The 20595-nt window shown below is 49.5% G+C and overlaps 1 protein-coding gene across 1 annotated transcript in view; it reads right to left on the bottom strand.

Annotated features, from left to right (window-relative positions):
- ELAVL1 (ELAV like RNA binding protein 1) overlaps positions 1-20595 on the bottom strand; it is a 45452-nt gene that overhangs the window by 4016 nt on the left and 20841 nt on the right. Inside the window, exons 3-5 of the mRNA XM_053582590.1 lie at positions 17068-17171; positions 9838-9991; positions 5545-5770 (exon numbers count right to left, since the gene is read on the bottom strand). Coding sequence (XP_053438565.1) covers positions 5545-5770; positions 9838-9991; positions 17068-17171 — 484 coding nt within the window. The remainder of the gene's footprint in view (positions 1-5544; positions 5771-9837; positions 9992-17067; positions 17172-20595) is intronic.

The following is a 20595-nucleotide window of genomic DNA, read 5'->3' as shown; positions in this document are numbered from 1 at the left end:
CCCAGCTATTTTTTGGTTGCAGCCATCATTGTTGTTTGGCAGGCCCGGGCTGGATTCAAACCCGCCAGCTCAGCTGTATATGGCTGGCGCCTTAGCCGCTTGAGCCACAGCGCCGAGCCAAAACCATGAATTTTTTTTTTAATGTTTTAAATTCTTTTATTTATGCTTATTCATAAATATTGCTAACTCCAGAAAGCAATAATTATATCTGTAAAATACCCTGAAATTACTGAACCTATGATGAACTTACAACAAAAGCATTTTCAGCCAATGAAGAGAAATGTATTTTTTCTTCATGTACTTTAGGTGGGAGCTAGCAATCTAGCTGATATTTTTACAAAAATTACTGTAAAATCCCTTGGAAAATGTTGAAATGGTTCCCATACATGGCAAGATTTAAGCTTTGAATTTAAATTAAAAAATTAAAATGAAAGATTTTTTTTCTTGAAAGTTTGGGCCAAAAACATGGGTGCCTATTACTTACAGAAGTGCTTTAGAAACAGCAAAATGAGTAAACTTCTTAAGGGAAAAAACATGTCTACAAAAACCATGAATTTTTAAAAAAAAATAATTCAGTATGAAAGGGGTGAGACCCTGCTCCATAGGGACTCAACTCTGAGGTGCCCAGTCAATGGCCTCACTGTGTGTTGTGTGTGTGTGTTGGCAGTGGGGGTGTCCTATGTAGTTGTTGCTGCCACTTCCCACATTTTATTTCATCCCATTTGAGAGAGAGGGTCTCACTATGTTGCCCAGGCTGGATTTGAATTCCTGGGCTAAAGCAATTTTTCTTCCTCGGGCTCCCCAGTAACTGGGCCTATAGACGGCCACCACACCTGGAAATTTCCCACATTTGAAGTGATGGATGCTTCTTCCAAGTCCTCTGTTGTAGCCAAAGCACTCTGTAGGTGCTTTTATATCTTTAGCTCTCCCTGGGAAAACTCTTTCCTTATACTCTGTGCGTATGTCAGTGTATGCACACAGGTGCCTGTCACGTAGGGACAGGGAAGTTCTTTTCTTTTTCCAAATTTTGTGACTTCCTCACATCATGGAATCCTCCCCTTTCTGGGTTCACAGTTCTGGTTAGAGGACAGCCCTGCAAGTGGCCACTGTAGGGCTCAAGGAGAATTCCTCCCACAGCTCCAGGCAACTCTCTTGTTGCTGGCTCTTAATCCCCACAAGGGCCAGCAGCTAAACATCTCAGGGCTGGAAACTGTGGGGATGTGGGTTGGGGTGTGGAGGAAGGGGCAGCACCAGCAAGGGCACCAGACTTTTTTTGAGACAGCGTCTCGCTATGTCACCCTTGGTAGAGTAATATGGTGTCACAGCTCACAGCAACCTCAAACTCAGGCTCAAGTGATTCTCTTGCCTCAGACTCCCAAGTAGCTGGGACTACAGGTGCCCACCATAATACTTAGTTATTTTTTATTTTTTTTTTTTGAGACAGTCTCACTCTAGCTCAGATGATCTGCCAGCCTGGGCTTCTCAGAGTGCTGGGATTATAGGTGGAGCCATCAGGCCCAGGCCAAGGTCACCAAACTTAACCATGCACATGGAACCCTTTTTACAGCAACACTTTTTCTTTTCTTTCCTTTTTTTTCTTGAGACAGAGTCTCACATGTCACCCTCAGTAGACTGCTGTGATGTCACAGCTCACAGCAACCCCAAACTCTTAGGCTTAAGCAATTCTCTTGCCTCAGCCTTCCAAGTAGCTGGGACTATAGGCGCCTGCTACAATGCCTTGCTATTTTCTTGTAGTTGTCAATGTTGTTTAGCAGGCCTGGGTTAGGTTTGAACCCGCCAGCCCCAGTGTATATGGCTGGCCCCCTAGCTGCTGAGTTACAGGCGCCAAGCCAGGAACACTTTTATTATTTACATCAAAAATAAGCCTTCTGGGCGGTGCCTGTGGCTCAAAGGGGAAGGGCACCGGTCCCATATGCCGGAGGTGGCGGGTTCAAACCCAGCCCCGGCCAAAAACCACACACACACACACGCAAATAAATAAATAAATAAATAATAAAATCTGGGTGACGCCTGTGACTCAGTGAGCAGGGCGCCGGCCCCATATATCGAGGGTGGTGGGTTCAAACCTAGCCCCAGCCAAACTGCAACAAAAAAATAGCTGGGCGTTGTGGCAGGCGCCTGTAGTCCCAGCTACTCGGGAGGCTGAGGCAGGAGAATCACCTAAGCCCAGGAGTTGGAGGTTGCTGTGAGCTGTGTGACGCCACAGCACTCTACCGAGGGCCATAAAGTGAAACTCTGTCTCTACAAAAAAAAAAAAAAAAGTTTAAAATTAAAAATAAATAAATAAATAAGTCTTCTGGGGGGTGCCATAGCTCAGTGAGTATGGTACATACACCCAGGGTGGCGGATTTGAATCTGACCCCGGCCAGCTAAACAATGACAACCACAATTAAAAAATAGCCGGGTGTTATGATAGGTGCCTGTAGTCCCAGCTACTTGGGAGGCTGAGGCAAGAGAATCACTGAAGCCCAAGAGTTGGAGGTTGTTGTGAGCTGTGACACCACAGCACTCTACCCAGGGTGACATAGTGAGACTCTGTGTCAAAAAAAAAGCCTTCTGAAAATGTGTGGCCATTTCAATGAAGACTAAGGTAGACAACAAAACTCTTCTGAAGCAGCACTGTCCCCTAGATGTTTTGCAAATTAAAAAATTAAAAGTCAGGCTGGGCATGCAGGGCCTCTAAAATGTAATCCCAGCACTCTGGGAGGATCACTGGATGCCAGGAGTTTGTTTATAAAGACCCTATCTCTATAAACAATTAAAAGAAAATTAGCTGGGCCTGATGGTGCCCTTGTAGTTCCAAATACTCAGGAGGTTGAGGTAGAAGAGCACTAGAGCCCAAAAGTTTGAGGCTTGTGATCACCTGGGCCAGAGCAAGACTGTATCTTTCTCTCTCAAAAAAAAAAAAAAAAAAAGGAAAGGTTTTGGGGTCAATTAGGAACAATGTAGCATCTGTGAAGCTGCACAAAGCATTACCTACACCAAAATAAACCTGGGCTCAAGCTATGTGGCCAATCAGGCTGAGTGGGAGCAAGCCAGTGCCTTTAGGGGTAGACTCAAGAGAGTGACCAGCCCGCAAGGTGCAGCTCCCTGGCCCATAATTATTTTCAATGCAGACATGGAGGATTCAAGATACAGTATTGGCCATGGTTTTAAAACATGAGAATAACCTTTAACAGCCCATACCAGGACACTGGGTTGGTTAAAGGGCTCAGGTGGTTTCTGAGCAGTCCTAAGGCTGTCTGGAACAACTGTGACACCATAATATCAACGGCATGAAGTGGGAGGGGCACCCAGTTATCTGTAGGACACTAAGACTTATTTTCAACAAGGAGTGGAAAGAAGTTCCAACTTCTTTTTTTGTTTGTTTGTTTTTCGGCCGGGGCTGGGTTTGAACCCGCCACCTCAGGCATATGGGACCGGCGCCCTACTCCTTGAGCCACAGGCGCGGCCCAGAAGTTCCAACTTTTAAATGGACTTTGGTTTCCCTGGTTATATGGGGTGCAGCCTTAACCTCCTGTTCCCCAGGCCTCACAGCTCCTTAGGAAGAAATAAAACGTGGACCCAAGTTATGAGGGCTACCTCCACTTTTCTGCAGCTACTATAAAGAAGGTAATGTGTCACCACCTTTAACGCCAACGATTCTCCTTATGAATTACTCTTGGCAGGTTGTTTTTTCTGCTGATGAGAACTGATTTCTTTGATCTTGACAGTCATGGATCCATGCGCCAATCCCTCTCTCTGATGGGAATTGCCTTTCCCTACCTCAGGAGTTTTCTGGATGTGATAGGAACTGATTACAAACTCCCTGCTCTCCTGGATCTTTCTCCTTTTCTTATCTCAGTCTGCCTTCTGGTTATAGTCTCTCTTAGCTGCTTCTCCCACCTCTGCCCTCTTCTTTTCATCATTTTTGTCCCTTTTTCTGTTCTACCACTTCCTGCTTGAAAATAAATGTTGTCTTTGTTAATGGGGCCAAAGTTCCACTTCTCCTCCCTGGTAATTAAGTAACTCACCAAACCAATGCTGCCAGCCACCTACCCTGCCACACGTGTGGGGCAGTGCTGGCTGTATTATCACACTTCTAAACTTGGGTTTTAAATCAGCTCGATTTTGTCCAGAAGCTACCCCAGCTTCTGTCTTTTATTTTATTATTATTATTTTGTTGTTGTTGCAGTTTTTGACCGGGTCTGGGTTTGAATCCATCACCTCTGGTATATGAGGCTGGCGCCCTACTCCTTGAACCACAGGCACCACCCTATTTTATTATTTTAATGTTTGAGACAGTCTCACTTTGTTTCCCTGGATAGAGTGCCATGTCATCATAACTCACAGTAACCTCAAACTCGTGGGCTCAAACGATCCTCTTGCCTTAGCCTTCCCAGTAGCTAGGATTACAGGTGCCCACCACAACACCCAGCTAGTTTTTTCCATTTTTAGTAGCGATGGGGTCTTGTTGTCGCTTAGGCAATCCACCCCCCTCAGCCTCCCAGAGTGTTAGAATTAGAGGCATAAGGCAGTACGCCCGGCCTGGCCTGGCCCGGCCCGGCAGCCTCTGTCTTTTAAACAAGAAAAGCTAGGCAGATATGCAGGCCAGTTTTGGAATCTGAACCAAGCTAAGAACTCTAGATAACTAAGCTGTCTAAAGCAGCATTTGTAGCAAGTAGGTCCACTCAACCTCACTGTTTAAAACAAAGATGAGAAATCTGAAAAGACATAGATAAAAATCCTTATCACACCTGACATAAGCCCTCATGCCACTAGAGGCTTTGACTAAAACTGAACAAAATACAGCCCCTAGGCTGCACCTGTGGCTCAAGGATTAGGGCGCTGGCCCCATATGCTGAGGGTGGTGGGTTCAAAACCCAGCCCGGCCAAAAAAAAAAAAAAATATATATACAGCCCCTAAATTAGTACCTGAGGCAGTAGCACACCTGATTTTGAAGTCCAAGTTATTGATTATAATTGTCTCTATTCTACTCAATCCTGCCAGCTAGAGACATTTTTGGCATGGGAGATTAAGGAATACAGGAAAACTGTTCCCCTCTAGGACAAGGCTTGTAAGCAGTAGGCATATAATATTCACATATAAAAACCCCACAAGCCAGGTGTATGAAAAAGGTTTACCCTGGAGCTGCTGATCAAACTTCTAAAACCTGTCTAAAAGTTTTAGATGACTTGCTCTTGTCTGAGCACACCTAAGGCTTATCTGTGGACACAGAACATCTTCTAAGCTCACAGTTCTACACATTGGAGTACCATGAGCTCGCACGCCCAGCAGCCAGTGGGAACTGGTGCCATCTTTTGATTCCAACAAGAGACAGCACCCCAGTGGAAGTCAACAGTTTTTGTATGGACGCCTTTTTGATGGAGGGCATGGTATGGAACCATGAAATGACTCCAAGATGCAGCTCTGTGACAGGATCAGCCCAGCACCCCCAGCGATCCCCACTCTGTGTGACAGTCACCCAGCGGTGGGACTATGCACAGCTCTAAGGGCAGCAGGGTGCCAGTTGCTAGACCCACCTGAATCTCTGTGCCTGGTGGTGAACTGGGCCTCCGAACCGTCTAGCTGGCGAGTGGTACAGCTGTGAGAGGAGTGCCACATTTTTGTTCTGGTTAGGGTTGGCAGCAAACTTCACTGTGATGGGCTCGGAGGAACCTGGGGGTTTATGACCATTGAAACTGGTAATTGCCTCTTCTGCTTCCGACCGTTTGTCAAACCGGATAAACGCAACCCCTCTGGACAAACCTTTTTAACAAACCAACAGAAATGGAGTTAGGGGAAAAAAAAAATGCAAGGACTTTCAAAGCTGAAAAGCAAGAGTCAAGTCAGTCTCTTGTAGTCCAGACTGGATGCCTGGTTAAAGAAATAAACAAAAATTAAACCTAAATATGAAAACAGATTAAAGGGAAAAACAATAAAAACAATGACTAATAAAAGACCAATGTTTCCGACTTTCTTCTGAGTTAAAGCAACGATTCTACTGTCTCCCTGCCACGAGATATTTTGCAGACAGATATACCAAACCCATACCCCAAACCTCTTTTCTAAAGCAAGCAACATTTGGAAAAAGCACCTTCATTTGCACAACTTAGTGGCCAGGTGCTACCACAGAAATTCTCCTGGCTTTCAGGCCAACCTTCTAGTTGTTACCTCTAGGGTCCACCATGGGTGAGTGATGGTGGCTGGGCCTGTGGCTAAGCCAGGCCTTCCTGCCTTACGTGTAGGGTTGCTGGCTGCTCGGCACCTGGCCCAACCTGTGCAGCTTCTCCTTCATGCCAGGAGAGCATGGGAACCAAGCTAAGAACTCTAAGTAACTAAGTTGTAACTAATTACAGCCCCTCTACCACTTCCCAGGTCCTTCCTGCCACTGCCACCTCACTCCTCTCTGGGATACTCCACTCTCAGATCCTGTGACCTCCTGTGGACTGCAAACTGCCCTCATAATCAAATGTGGCCAGATGACCATCAAACGCAGGCACACACAGCAGAGCTGAACCCACCCTCAGATTCTCCAGGCAGGTCTGAGGTCCACATGTAGATAAGGTCAGGGCCCCTCTGGCAGAGTCTTCCACTGCCTTGGGAGGGCACCTTCTCCTGTCACCTCCATGAAGTCACCTGAAAGGCAACCCTAGGTTCCTGGCTGGAGTCAGAGTACAAACAGTCGGAGGCTGAGGCCTGACTGAGCCTGAGACACCAAGGAAAGCAGTGGAGGGAGTGTTCAGCCATCCTTTACCTCCTGCCCAAAGGTATCCTCAGCCTAGGAGGAGAAAGTGAGCAGACTATCTCTCGAGGGATGCAACTATAGGGTAGGCAGGGAAGGGATGCTGAGCAGTGAACCAGCGCCTTTTCCTGGGGTGACTGAATGATGGGATCAGGGAGGCCAAAGCAGGTGGCCCGTCTGGGGCCATGAGTGTATCCTGGTGGGACAAACACTCTGTTCAAGATGCCAGACAAGGTCCATTCTGAGTTGGGGCTTCTTCCCCCAGGCAAAGGCCTTCAGCACGAGGTAAAGGACACTGACCTCAAGCAGTGCAGCCAGGGCCTGGGGTGACCAGAGAGTCAGAGCACGACTATTACCAGGTCTGCTCCTCATGGCCTTCTAGAGGGTCCCGCGAGCTGCTCCACAACTGTGACCCTGTGGACCCTATGTTGAGTGCAAACCCAGCAATATGCAAGTGTACCAGGAGGATTCTGGGGCCTAAGCTCACTTCTCAGCTTTGGCTCAGAAGGAATACTTGACAACATGCTCTTGGCAGATGCTGTTTTCATTTACTCTCATGTGGCACAAACAACAGCTTAGTCAGGAACCTAAATGAAAATCTAACTTTAGGCCAATACAACTGGAGGCTGGAGCTGGCTGGCTCTCACGCAAAGCTGCCTCCAGGGAGCCAGATTCACTCCATTTCTAAAGACCTCGTGGCCAAATGGAGAGAAAGTCTGTGTTCAAGTGTGGTTTCCTTATCAGGTTATGTAGAATGGCTTTCCACTTCAACCTGTCCAAGTAAAAGAAAGAGGCCTGCAGGGTTGGGGGGCGGTGAGGAATGTTAGAGAATTCAGTTTCATTCAATTATCTGATGAAGGTATAGTTTTTGAAGATGGCTCTGCATTATTGTGGGAGTTTTTCTAGAATTAAGAGTAGAAATCAAGAAAAGGCATACTCTCCAGATGAATAACCTATAAAGTTCACAATTAACATGGATAAATAAGCAAAGAAATTAAAAGACGAACTAAATTGTGTTGGCTCAGGCTGTTTAAGAGAATGTCCTCATCTCTCTAACACTAAAAGCACATCCTAGGAAGGCAAAAGCCACACAAACCCACCTGCCTGGTGCTTTTCTCCCCTGTCCCTGGCCTCAGAAGCCCCAGTGACCTGTCTCCAGCAGAAGAAGCTGCAGCTTCAGGAGCCCCCTTGCCCCTACCCTGCCTCCTTGTCTCCACCTTCCTGCAGGGATGTGAAGAAATCTTAGTGTCTGCACCACCCTGAAGTCTAGAGCACCCTCGCAGAGGGAAAGGGGGCAGAGTCCCCAGCTGACAGAAGAGGAACCATCTGCCGAAGTGACCTCCCTCAGCCTAGAGGGGAGCTCCAAGAGGCCTAGGTGGAGGGGGGCGTTAAGTTGAGAACAGGGCCCCTCAGCAGTGTGGGGCTAGGACTGGGCAAAGATGGGCAGAGGCTATCTAGGATCAAAAAGAGGAGGGGCTGGTATGATCACCACCAGACCCCAGGGACCTATAAAGGTGAGGGGAATGAAACTTTCACTGGGCCACCAACTGGATAGTTCTCTCCCCATTGGCACTTGAAGGTAACTGAGGAGACTTTAGGGACCACAGGAAACTTCTGGTACAGATGGGGGTGGTGGTCTTACCAAGTACCTGGCAATCCCTACACTCTCCCAAGAACCTAGGCAGAATGAAGGAGGCCATGTGACCCTACCCTCCAGCCCAGCCTGGTCCTGAGTGGTATCTGTACCAGGTTATGGGTCGTACCCAGGGCTCCCATGAAACATGAAGTGGCCCCTTCTGCTCCTCAGTGCTAAGCCCAGGACTGCAGTTTAGCAGCACATGTCAAGCAGGGCTGGGAGAACGCAGAGCAGTTGGCTAGGCCACCCGTCCCAGGCCCACAGCTCAGGGGACACAGGTCAAAGTGAATACACCTCCAGCCCCCTCTGCCAAAGGCCATGGAGTCCCTGCCTATGTGTAGATGAAGTGCAAGGCTCCTGCAGCTCTACGTGGCTTAAGGAACACTGCTGGTCTCTTAAAAGGGAGGTTACCGCAGGGCATGATTTCCCATAGCCCAACTACCCAGTGTATTTTAACACCATAGTTGGGGTGGCTGTACACAGAAAATACAAAATCAACCACATGCAAGTCAGTGGGCTTTGCAGGGCTCTCTGAGTAGAGCCTCTTCCTTTCTGGTCAGTCAGCACAATCCTGCTCCTCCTGGGAACAGAGCTGAGGAATCTGAAACTCAGTCAAGGGGTAGCCCAAGCTCCCCTGCTCCCCAGGGAGGCATACACAGGTCTTGGCAGGACATAACTCATCTCAGTCCCTTGCCCAGTGGGACAGGCGTGCTGGGCAGTGGAGCTGTAACACAGCCATGGGCAGATGTGAGCATCCCTAGCTCATCTCTGCCTGACGGGGCCACACAAAGCCTAGAGTCCAACTCCGATGCTGAGATGGCCAGGGCCATCTGAAACACAAGAGGAATTCACTGCCCTTGGGCTCTGTGCACTTTGGATATACTTGTGCTCCCTGGAGAGGACAAAATTGTGGACACAGAGGAAGGTTCATCAGAAACAGGTAACCCTGTAGCTTCTGGCACAGGGACGTGGAAATCTGGGGCCACAGGACACTATCTGCCTGTAGTGAGAGCCACAGCAGCCTTTTCAACCCATTCATAGGCAAGGCCAGGACATTTGAGTGCCTGAGGGAAAGTGCTAGAATTTCTTGGTGTTTTGCCATAAATGAAATGTTGGCCTAATCTTGTTTTTTTGTGTGTTTCTTTTTTTATTTAATGCCCTCTTATCTCCTCAGCCTCATCAAACAAAAGCCATTGTCTTTCTTTCTTTTTTTTTTTTTTGCAGCTTTTGGCCAGGGCTGGGTTTGAACCCGCCACCTCCAGCATATGGGGCCAGTGCCCTACTCCTTTGAGCCACAGGCACGGCCCAAGCCACTGTCTTTTGATTTCTATGTTGTCCTCATTTGTAGAAAACTAAGGACATTTAAAAACCGAACAGTGATCTGTCTTCCTTAGGAATCCTGGCCCTTAGCCTGGCAGAAAACACTCCCCATGTGCCCCAGGCCACCTGCCATACCTGTGGTCTGGTCCACAAGCACCCGGGAGTTGATGATTCGTCCGAACCGAGAGAACATGTCCTCCACATCCTTCTGGGTCATGGTCCTCGGGAGTCCACTGATGTACAAGTTGGCATCTTTGATGACCTCTGAGCTTGGGCGAGCATATGATACCTTGAAAGCACAACCACTTCCTAGGATTAGGGCAGGTATGTGGCCAAAGCATCAGAGAAAGATGCTAAATGTGGGGGGAGCAAAAGCCACACAGAACATTTTTTTTTTTGCAGTTTTTGGCCGGGGCTGGGTTTGAACCCACCATCTCTGGCATATGGGGCCAGCACCTTACCCCTTTGAGCCACAGGTGCCACCCCACACAGAACATTTCTCATCGCTAACACCTATCCCCTACAGTGGGACATGCTGTTGGCTTACCGTGGGCTGGTACAGGACTGGGACATCTTGTAGCACTTTCTCATTTGGTCCTCACAACCATCCCCAACGAGGTGGACATTATTCCTATTTCACAAAGCCATGAGTTCGAGGGCCCACAGCTGGTATGTGGCAGGGCCCCACACCCTTATGACCTCTCTGACATGCTGGACAATGTACCAGTGCTTGGGATAGGACCTGGTCCCTCACCACAAGGAGCCCATGGTGCAGTGGGCAAGAGAGCTAGGAGCCACTGTGAGCACTTACAATGCCCCCTGGTAATAGGTGAGCTCACCACGGGCACCCAGATGAGGCCCGTGAGCTCTGGTGGAAGCCTGAATGTTCAATATTAAATCCTTTGACTCGTTGGGTTTATCTTTTGCAAAATCAAAGAAAGCCTGAAAAGAACCTTGTCAGTGGTTTTGACAAAGTGGCTGATGCATGTGCTTGGAGGGGGTTGGGGCAGGGAGGGAGCCACCAGGGCCGATGCAGAAAAAGGTCTTGGGTGCTTTCTCAGGTCAGGGCTGACACAGCTGAGGGAATAGACCAGGACACCTCATGAGAAGGAGCAGCTGGGAGTAGCCCTTCTGGCTGCCAAGGGGCAGCCTGTCAAGATACACTCGCAACTGAGTCAGGAGGCTGGGATGCAGAGGAGGAAGCAGGAGCTGTGTGCTTTAAAAGTATACAACATTCTAACTGAGATAAAGAGCCTGAGACCACAGCAAGGGAGCAAAACACATGTCAGGCATCCCAAGAACACACACACAACAGCCCTCTCTGGAGCACCTACCACATTCCAGGGAAGGAACTATAGACACTGCCCTGCCTGTGAGGGAGCATGCAGTCCAGCAGGGAGAGGGAGGACAAACTCAGAAGCTGGATGGAATCAAAGTGCACCCAGAGGAGCTCATGGAGGTGAGGATGAAGGGAACACAGCACCACGGGGTACCATGGACCATCATGGGGGCCATGGGTCTCCAAGGAAGCTGTGTTGCAACCAGGCCCAGGGCACCTTGGGCAGCCAGTGAGACAGGACATCAGAGGACAGTTACTCTAGGATTTGGGTCAGGACTAGCAGCACTATCCCCAGAGAAAGGTGCTGCCATGGCTGCCAAGCCTCCCCTAATGTCTGGGTCAACCCTCAAACAGCCCTGCAGAACACCTCCCTGAAAGTGCTGCCGGAGGGCAGTACTGCTGACCGTCTGCTGTCCAACTTTACCAGAAGCTCCAAGGGATAGGCATCTTTGTGTTCGGCAGATGGCTGAAGAAGGAAGAAAGTCTCCCCCCACCCCCAGAGACTCAGCACTCTCTCAGATCAGGCTGGACCAGCAGAAAGTTGTTTCCCAGGACCATCTGCCAGGCACCTTGCAGCCCTGTTGGGCACAGTTAGAAAGACAGTCCCAAACTGTGAGCAGGGTGCAGCTGGAATGGAGCAGAGCTGGTGCCAAACGTGCTTACTGCCACCCCCGGGTCAGGCCCCAGAGAATTGCCTCTCATAGGCAAACATAGGGACAGCCTCCATGCGTTTCAACTACCGTGTCCTTGAGCACTGTGGTAACTCTGCTTTTTTCTTCTCTCCAGCTCTGTAACAGTTAAGGTGAGGTCACACCAAGGTAGGACAGACCTTAATCCAATGTACTGGGGGGCCTTACAGAAAGGGGAAAGGTGGTTGCAGGCTCACACATAGGGAGAAAGCCACGTGACAAGGAGCGAGATCAAACCAGATGAGGCTGTCCCTGAGAATAGGCACACGGAGGTGCACGCTCAGTAGGCATTCTTGGGGTGCAGCATCGTACCACCTCAGCCCAGAACCCTATTTCCTACGTTCCTAGCATCACTTGTGAGCCTATGACAATCAGGTTTTTGTCTAACTGCCTAGTTTTGAGACAGCTTCCTGTAAGGGGCTCAATTATGTGTCTCCCCCACTCTTCATCCAAATTCATGAGTTCACACCCTAACCTCCCCCACTCCCCAGGCCTCAGAATGTTCCCTGACTTGGGCAGGGCTGCTGCAGATGTAACCAGTTACAGTGAGGTCACACCAGAGTAGGGTGGGCCCTAATCCAATGCAACTGGGGGCCTTACAAGGGGAAACATGGCTGCAAGCCTCCACATTGGGAGAAAGCCACATGACAAGGGAGAGAGAGATCAGGTGATGTTTCTACAAGACAAGAAATGCCAAAAGACTGCCAGGGACTTTGGAAGGAACCAGCCCTGCCAACACCTTGATCTTGGCCTTCCAGCCTTCAGAACTGGGAGACAAGGCATTCCTATTGTTCAAGCCACCTGGTCTGTGGTACTCCATCATGGTAGTCCATGCCAAGTCCCACACACCCTTGCTCACTAGGTTTGCCACTTACCTTCCACCCACACCCATGTGCAGCCTCTGTTGTCTGTGAATGGTTATCCTGCACTGCACTCATTCCAACCTGACACTCTGTGTACTTTGCTAACTTACATGTGCAGAACAGACCCAAGAGGGCAAACCTTGTGTGTTCACCACTATCCTCAGCACCCAGAATGTATTTAGATGAACAGAGGCATTTGGAAACACCTGCTGATGGAGTGAAGGAACAGTAGCTGGTAGTGAGAAGTCCGCCTTGTCTGCCCTTCAGCCCCATGGCACCCCTTCTGTAGGTTGTTCCTGGTATTTACTCTCATGCTGCACTGGGAAAGCCGCCCAGTGCTGAGGCTAAGCGCCTGTAGCCAAAGCATCCAGTCTCTGGTACCACCTTTGCCCTCGCTCCCTCCCTCCGTAACCCTGGCAGAGTTATTTCACTACTCAAAACATCAGCTTCCTCGTCCTTAAGCTGTGGATTCACCAGGCTGTGGGGGGCAAATGAGATAAGCCCTCTATACATGTTTCTTGTGAACCACAAGGGCTCCTGGCAGAGACACCACACCTGGACAGTGCGTGGCCTGTCACCTCCATACACTACCCTCTCACTATGAGTGCCCTGGGGAAAAGATGGATAGACTCCTCACTCTCGACTCTGCGACTAAAGGAGTGACATCAGGATGAAAGAGGACAGAGTGGATGAGGTGGGGCTGAGATCACAGAGCCCTGGGGACACATGAGCCTTTGGAAAGCCCTGCCCTTAGGGGTAGTAGTGGGGCTTTGGCCTTGGGGATAGCCTGCAATTCCCAAAATATCCTAGCCACCAGATCCCCTCCAGCACAACCATCCTTGTCCTGAGCCCCTGAGGGTCCCTCTTCTAGGAATACCCTTGTGTTCCCATGCTGCCCTGGCTAACTCTTCTTATTCCCTCAGATTTCAACTCTGACTTTCTCATGGGAAACATTCCTTGGCACCTCTTGCGATTATAGGCTCTAAGCCTGTACTGGGGCTAGCTTACAGTGATCTGTATGCACTGCTGGGCTCCCCTAGCACCTGGTAGAGGGCCTGGCCTTTAGTCCATATTTGCTGTAAAGAACTGGTCTGGTCGGGCGGCGCCTGTGGCTCAGTGAGTAGGGTGCCAGCCCCATATACAGACGGTGGCGGGTTTAAACCTGGCCCCGGCCAAACCACAACAACAACAACAACAAAAAATAGCCGAGCATTGTGGTGGGTGCCTATAGTCCCAGCTACTCAGAAGGCTGAGACGAGAAAATCGCCTAAGCCCAAGAGTTGGAGGTCGCTGTGAGCTGTGACACCACAGCACTCTACTGAGGGCAATGAAGTGAGACTCTGTCTCTAAAATAAATAAATAAATAAATAATGAAATGATTACTTAAAAAAAAAAGCAAAAAAGAATTGGTCTGCTCTTTATCTTATGATGAGCTTCTAAAATCCTTGAAATTTCCACCTTTTCTATTCACAAGCCTTTGAATCCCACCTGAGCTTGCATTAAGAGAAGGCTCAGGATGGGGCTCAGTAACCAGAGAGATGGACCATTTAATTAGACCATGTGATTGGGCAGCTGGGGCTTTGAGTCATGTGATATCAACCCACCTCCAGGGCTGGGATGGGGATGAGGGGCAGGAGATGGATTCAATCAATCATGCATACAAGGCGGCGCCTGTGGTTCAGTGGGTAGGGCGCCAGCCCCATATACTGAGGGTGGCGGGGTTGAACCGGCCCCAGCCAAACTGCAAAAAAAAAAAAAAGGCCAGGTGTTGTGGTGGGTGACTGTAGTCCCAGCTACTCGGCAGGCTGAGACAAGAGAATTGCCTAAGCCCAGAGCTGGAGATTGCTGTAAGCTGGGTGATGCCACGGCACTTTACTGAGGGCAATAAAATGAGACTCTATCTCTTAAAAAAAAAAAAAAACAAAACAAAACATGCATACATAATGAGCCCCCAGTGAAAGCACAGCTTCCTAGTAGGAGAGCACATGGCCCTGCAGGAGAGTGAAGCACCCTGATCCCATAAGGTGAGGGACACAGGAGCTCCGTGTCTGGGACCCTCCCAGATCTTGCCCTGTATGGCTTTTCAGTTGAGAGGTCTTATCTCATGTTCTTTTTAATGAAATTGTCATCATAAATGTCAGTTTTGGGTCATTCTGGTGAATTACAGAACCTGAAGGGGGTGTGGGAATCTCCAAACACATATAGCCAGTTAATTAGAAGTGCAGGTGGCCTAAGGATCCCCAAAGTGCAGTCCTAAGTGAGGGTAGCCTTGTCCCGGATTGTGTCCTTAAAACTTGGGAAGGCTGTGTCAATTCTGGGTGGCTCGGCCGAGTACAGTGGCTCACGCTTATAATCCTAGCATTCTGGGAGGCTGAGGCGGGTGGATTGCTTGAGCTCTCAAGTTCAAGACCAGCCTGAGTAAAAGGGAGACTCTGTCTCTACTAAAAAATAGAAAAACTGAGGCAAGAAGATGGCTTGAGCCCAAGTTGGAGGTTGCTGGGAGCTATGACCCCATGGTACTCTACCCAGGGCAATAGCTTGAGACTGTCTCAAAAAAAAAAAAAAAAAAAAAAAAAAAAATTCTGGGTGGCTGCTGTCGGAACAGAATTGCAGGACACCAAACTGAGACAGAAACTGAGTAAAAATTCATGGATGAGATGAACATCTAACTCCATCATGGCCCTTATCATGCTGCCCAGATGGGTCACCTTTGTGAGGGCTTTTAAAGGGAAGACAGGTAATCTAAAGTCTCTCTACCTTGATGAATTGGTCAGCAGCTTGGTAAAAGTTTGCTGCACAAAGGAACACACTTGAATGACAAAGGACCCCAAAGCATGCCTGGGGGAACTGCTAGAGAGCCAGGCCTGGGCAGCCTCAGGGGAGACCTAGGGAGAAGTGAAAAAGCTGGCCTGTTTCTGTAAAACTAGGACACTGGTGGGCAGCTACTGAGGAACAAATTCTGCTGGCAGAAGGCAGGGCTGTCAGAGGTGGAGCTGGGTTCCATGCCACACACACCCTGATGATGGGGAGGGGGTGGCATGACAGTCCCCTGCTCAGGTAGGAAGGCCATGATGTGCAGCTGTCCACATCGACCTCTGCTGTGGAAGGTGCCTTGCTTGGCCCATGCTGGACCCAAGGCCACAGGAACCTGCAGCATACTCTGTGTCTACATGGTATAGGCAAGTCTTAAGAAATCTGCTGATGAGTGAAAGTTTGCTCACTAAGTAACCAAGAGAAGGGAAGAGTTTAAGGACAGGGCAAAGGACACCCTCCTGGTGGAATGTATGCTGCCAGAGAGGGATCATAAGACTTCCCTGCAAGCCAGCAGCAATCCAGACTCCCAGGCCCACCCACGGAGTGGCTCAGGAGGCCCTGCAGCAGCCTGGGAACTGTATTTCACAACTCCTGGGTGGGGACTCTGAAGATCAGCAGGCTCAGGAAGCTCAGCCATGGTGCAGCAACAAAGAAGGACACTTCTGGGTACCCAATGTGACTCGGGGGAGCATCTTACTCTGGGGTGGAGAAATCTGGTAGACCCAAAGGCTCATACAGGCTCATACAGAGCAAGAGAAATGGTCCTGACAGGTGTGTTCTTGCCAAGGGGTGGTGGGCACAACTGCTGCCAGGCTGCTGGAAACCTAGTCATTGGGGCCTGCCTGAAGCATGGGAGGCTCAGGGAAGGCCCAGTAGTGCCCAGGACTGACAGGAGACAAGGGAGCAAAGGTCAGGAAAAGAGAGGGTTTGGCCCAGGAGGTGGGTGCTGCGTATGATCAGGAAACCAGAGACAGAATCTCAGGCCTGGAAGGGGTCTGGGCTGAGAGAAATGGAGGGAGTGGTCAGTCATAGCAGGCTCAGAACGCAAAGGCAGAAGCAGCCACCATGCCCTGCCTAAGGGCTACCCCGTGGTCACTGCAAACCTGGGTCCCTCAAGTCACCTGCTACCACGAGGCCTCCCCTCACAGCACCTGCCTCTGTTGCACATAGCTGCTCTATTTATGGTTTCCTACCGCTATTTCCCCCACGAAGCCAGAGAGTTTGTATGTTTTGGTCACTGTCAGGCACATAGTAGGTGCTCAATGAATGTGGGTGAGAGAAGGGTTACAGCTCTCTGTGATGTGAGGAAGGGATCACTGGGCAGGGTGGGAAGGTGGTGCTGCAGCCACCAGCCAGGAACCAGCGGCAGAACAGAGCTAGCTGGACATTGGCGTGAGGAAGGAGCTGCACCCAAGGCAAGGCTGTCTTAGGGGAGGCCTATGGAGCAGGCACCTTATGAGCCCACACACCTGAGGACACCCTGGGCCAATCCCTTCACGTGACCCTTTACTGGTAGGGTTGAGTGAGGAGGCTGTGAGCTACCAAGCCCACATCTGGCAGGAGGTCCCTGAGAGCAACTGGTCCCCTGAGTAGCATCAGTAGTGCTCACCACAGGCTCCTGCCTGGGACAGGAACGGGTAAGGTGATGAGGTCTCTTTACCTTAATGGTTTTGGACTGGAGCCTCAGGCCGTTCAGTGTGTTGATTGCTCTCTCCGCGTCCTTTGCAGTCACGTAGTTCACAAAGCCATAGCCCAAGCTGTGTCCTGTGTGGGAGAACATGAGGACCTCGATAAACTGACTGCCCGTGAGTGAGAGGGACCGGGAGGTCAAGCAGGACCGTGTCAGCCTAGGGGCGAAAGGCTGGGTCAGGCAGACACACATCACACCTCCAGGAAACGAGGACAGAGGTACTGGCAAGCTTCCTTACTTTCTATGACAATACTACTACATTTTCTACAATGAACAGAGGTTACTTTTAAACATACAAACAAGAAAAGGCTCATTTAAAAAGAAAACTGTGTTAGTGACTGCACCTTTCAGAACACTAATGATTAGTTCCATGGATGCTGATCTCTCCGAGGGGCTTGGGTGGTGAGGAAGAGGAGGACCACAGCAGTGGCTGACCAGTTGTCTTGTGTCCCATTTCTTTTTTTTCTTGAGACACTATCTCACTATGTCGCCCTCAGTAGAGTGCCGTAGCGTCACAGCTCACAGCAACCTCAAACTCTTGGGCTTAAGCGATTCTTTTGCCTCAGCCTCCCAAGTAGCTGGGACTACAGGCGCCTGCCACAACGCCCAGATTTTTTCTTGTTGCAGTTGTCATTGTTGTTTAGCTGGCCCGGGCTGGGTTCAAACCTGCCAGCCTTGGTATATGTGGCTGGTGTCATAACCATTGTGCTACGGGTGCCAAGCCTGTCCCCCGTTTCTATGCCACTTCCCTCTCCAGAGTGGAAAAGCTTGCTGGCACCACCCAGCTAGGCTCCATTTACTTTTCCAAATCTGAGGCCAGCCTAGCTGAGCTGTGGGGCAAAAGAAGGCAGGAAGCCCAAGGAAATGCCTGGACTAAGAGAATCCTTTGCCTGGCCAGGCAGCCCTTGTCCCAGCTTCACAGGATGGCCAGGTCTCCAGAGCCCCTCCCAACAGCAGACTTTGCAGTAACAGTGCCAACAGTTCCAGTGTGGGGAGTCACTGTGGATGCAGAAACACGAGCTCTTCTAGTTAATGAACACCAAGTTACAGGCAGGAGCCACCACCCACTGGACACCCTGGGAGGGACATGGCATGGCAGGGGAAGGTGCCCAGAAAACATATGGTCAAACACTCTAAGGTAGAGAACCGAAGAGGCTTAGGAAAACCTCGATTTCCATCCTCCCAAATTATCCACACCTGCCGTAAGACAGGAGCCCTGCCCTTGCCTAGCACTACTCTATTCCCCTGGCCAGAGGAGGTTGAAAAGGAACCGCAAGTGGACGCCTGGAGGCAGACAGCCAGCAGCCAGCAGAACACAGACCCACCTCACTGACAACAGGACCATGAACTTAGTGGAGAGCCTACTCCAGTTTTGCAAATTTCTTATCCCTAATTTATGTTTTGCCACTTTTTTTCAATAAGCTATTTTTAGGATAGTTTCAGATTTATACAAAAACTACAGGATAATACAATTATCATCTCATATACACCCCCACCCCGTTTCCCATTAGTAACATTGACATTAGTATGGTTTATTGGCTATAACCAACTACCCAAATCCTGATACACTATTATTACTTTTTATTTTTATTTTTTGAGTGGAAGGGTCTTGCTATATTGCCAAGGCTCAATTTAAACTCCTGGGCTCAAGCGATTCTCTCAACTCAACCTCCCAAGTAGGTGGGACTATAAGCACAAGCTTCACACACTATTATTAACTAATGAAGTCTACATTTTATGGGATTTCCTTGTTTTTCTCTAACGTCCTTTTCTGGCCCAGGACCCCGTAAGACATTTCGTTGAGCTCCTCCTGGCCATGAGTTTATTGTTTTTCATGACATGACCTCGATAGTTTTGAAAAGGGCTTGTTGGGTGTTCTGCAGACTCTCCTCAGGTCGGATTTGTCTGGTGTCTTTCTCATAGTTAGAGTAGGCCCACAGAGGTCCTCAAACTGCGGCCTGCGGGCCACACAAGGTAGTGTGATTGTATTTGTTCCTGTTTTGTTTTTCTACTTCAAAGTAAGATATGTGCAGTGTGCATAGGAATTTGTTCATAGTTTTTTTTTTTTTTTAAACTATAGTCTGGCCCTCCAATCTGAGGGACAATGAACTGGCCCCCTGGAGTAGGGTTACAGGTCTGGGGAGGAAGACCACAGAGGTGAAGTGCCCCTTCTCATCACATCATACTGAGGGCACAGGCCATCAATATGACTTACCACTGCTGAGGTTGACCTTGATCATCAGACCAAGGTGGTTGAACCAGCCGGTTTCTCTGCTGCGAAGTTATCCCTCCCATTCCACGCTGCCATTAATGGAGAAAGTTAGGACGTATGTGCAGCTGACATTTAAGGAGTGGCCTTGAAGAGTTACGCTCCCCTTCTTAGGGCATAGCAGTTACAGAAAATTATTTGCAATTCTGTAAAAGAGGCCACTCTTTTCAGAGAAACAAAACCAAAATCTAACCCTCTAGATTATTTTTCTTTCTTTTTTTAAGACAGTCTCATTTTGTCGCCCTCGGTAGAATGTCGTGACATCACAGCTCACAGCAACCTCAAATTCTTGGGCTCAAGTGATTCTCTTGTCTCAGCCTTCCTAGTAGCTGGGACCACAGGAGTCCACCAAAAACACCCAGCTAGTTTTTGTATTTTTAGTGGAGACAAGGTCTTTCTGTTGTTCAGGCTGATCTTGAACTCCTAAGCTCAAGCAATCCAACTGCCTCAGCCTCCCAGAGTGCTAGGATTACAGGTGTGAGCCTCTGTGCCCTACTAGTCCCATATTTCTAACAAAACTCCACAGGTTTGAGAGCCTTGCCTCTGGAGCCCCAGAAAAATGAGAAGCTGAGGGGCTGGGCAGAAGACCACTTCCTGGCCAGGGCCATCCAACCTAAGTCAGGATCATAGTTCAGAAAACTACCAAGGACAGGCTGGAAGCTTCAGGTCCAGACTTAAATTTAAGTGTGCAAAATGGATCCCCACCATGGTTCCAGATAGGCTAGGTCTCCTCATGCCCTGCACCTGCTCTTCACTAGGCAGAAGCCATCTGTCCTCAGGGCCCCTCAAGTCAGATACTGCAAGGACTCATGCTCCAGGCCTGTGTCTTCAGCCATACCTGGCTCCTCTTGGCACAGAAACACTGTCTCTGCCAGGCCCCATATTCCTGCTTCCTCGCCTCCCAATTTGGTGGCCCTAGCTTGTCCCCCAGGATGGTCTCTGCCCCGAGGATCACTTCACTACATGTCAGTACCACTGGGTACTATCAATCCCCTTGGGATGCTCCAGCCTCCAGCAAGTGAAAGTACCAGGCTCTATCTCCCTAAATGTCTCTCTTCAGGCCCTTTCCATCAAAACTAATGGTTCTTGAGGTCCCACCTTTGGCCCTCATCTCCCCCACGCATTCTTCCTTGGCAAACAACATCACTGAGGAAAGCACACATCTTCAGGAGGCCACTGCCTCCTCCCCTGGTCCCAGTCCTTCTCTGTCTTCCTCCACGTGCTGACAT

This window comes from Nycticebus coucang, chromosome 3 (assembly GCF_027406575.1).
Source record: "Nycticebus coucang isolate mNycCou1 chromosome 3, mNycCou1.pri, whole genome shotgun sequence".
NCBI lineage: Eukaryota > Metazoa > Chordata > Mammalia > Primates > Lorisidae > Nycticebus > Nycticebus coucang.
This window is presented reverse-complemented; position numbering and strand designations above follow the sequence as displayed.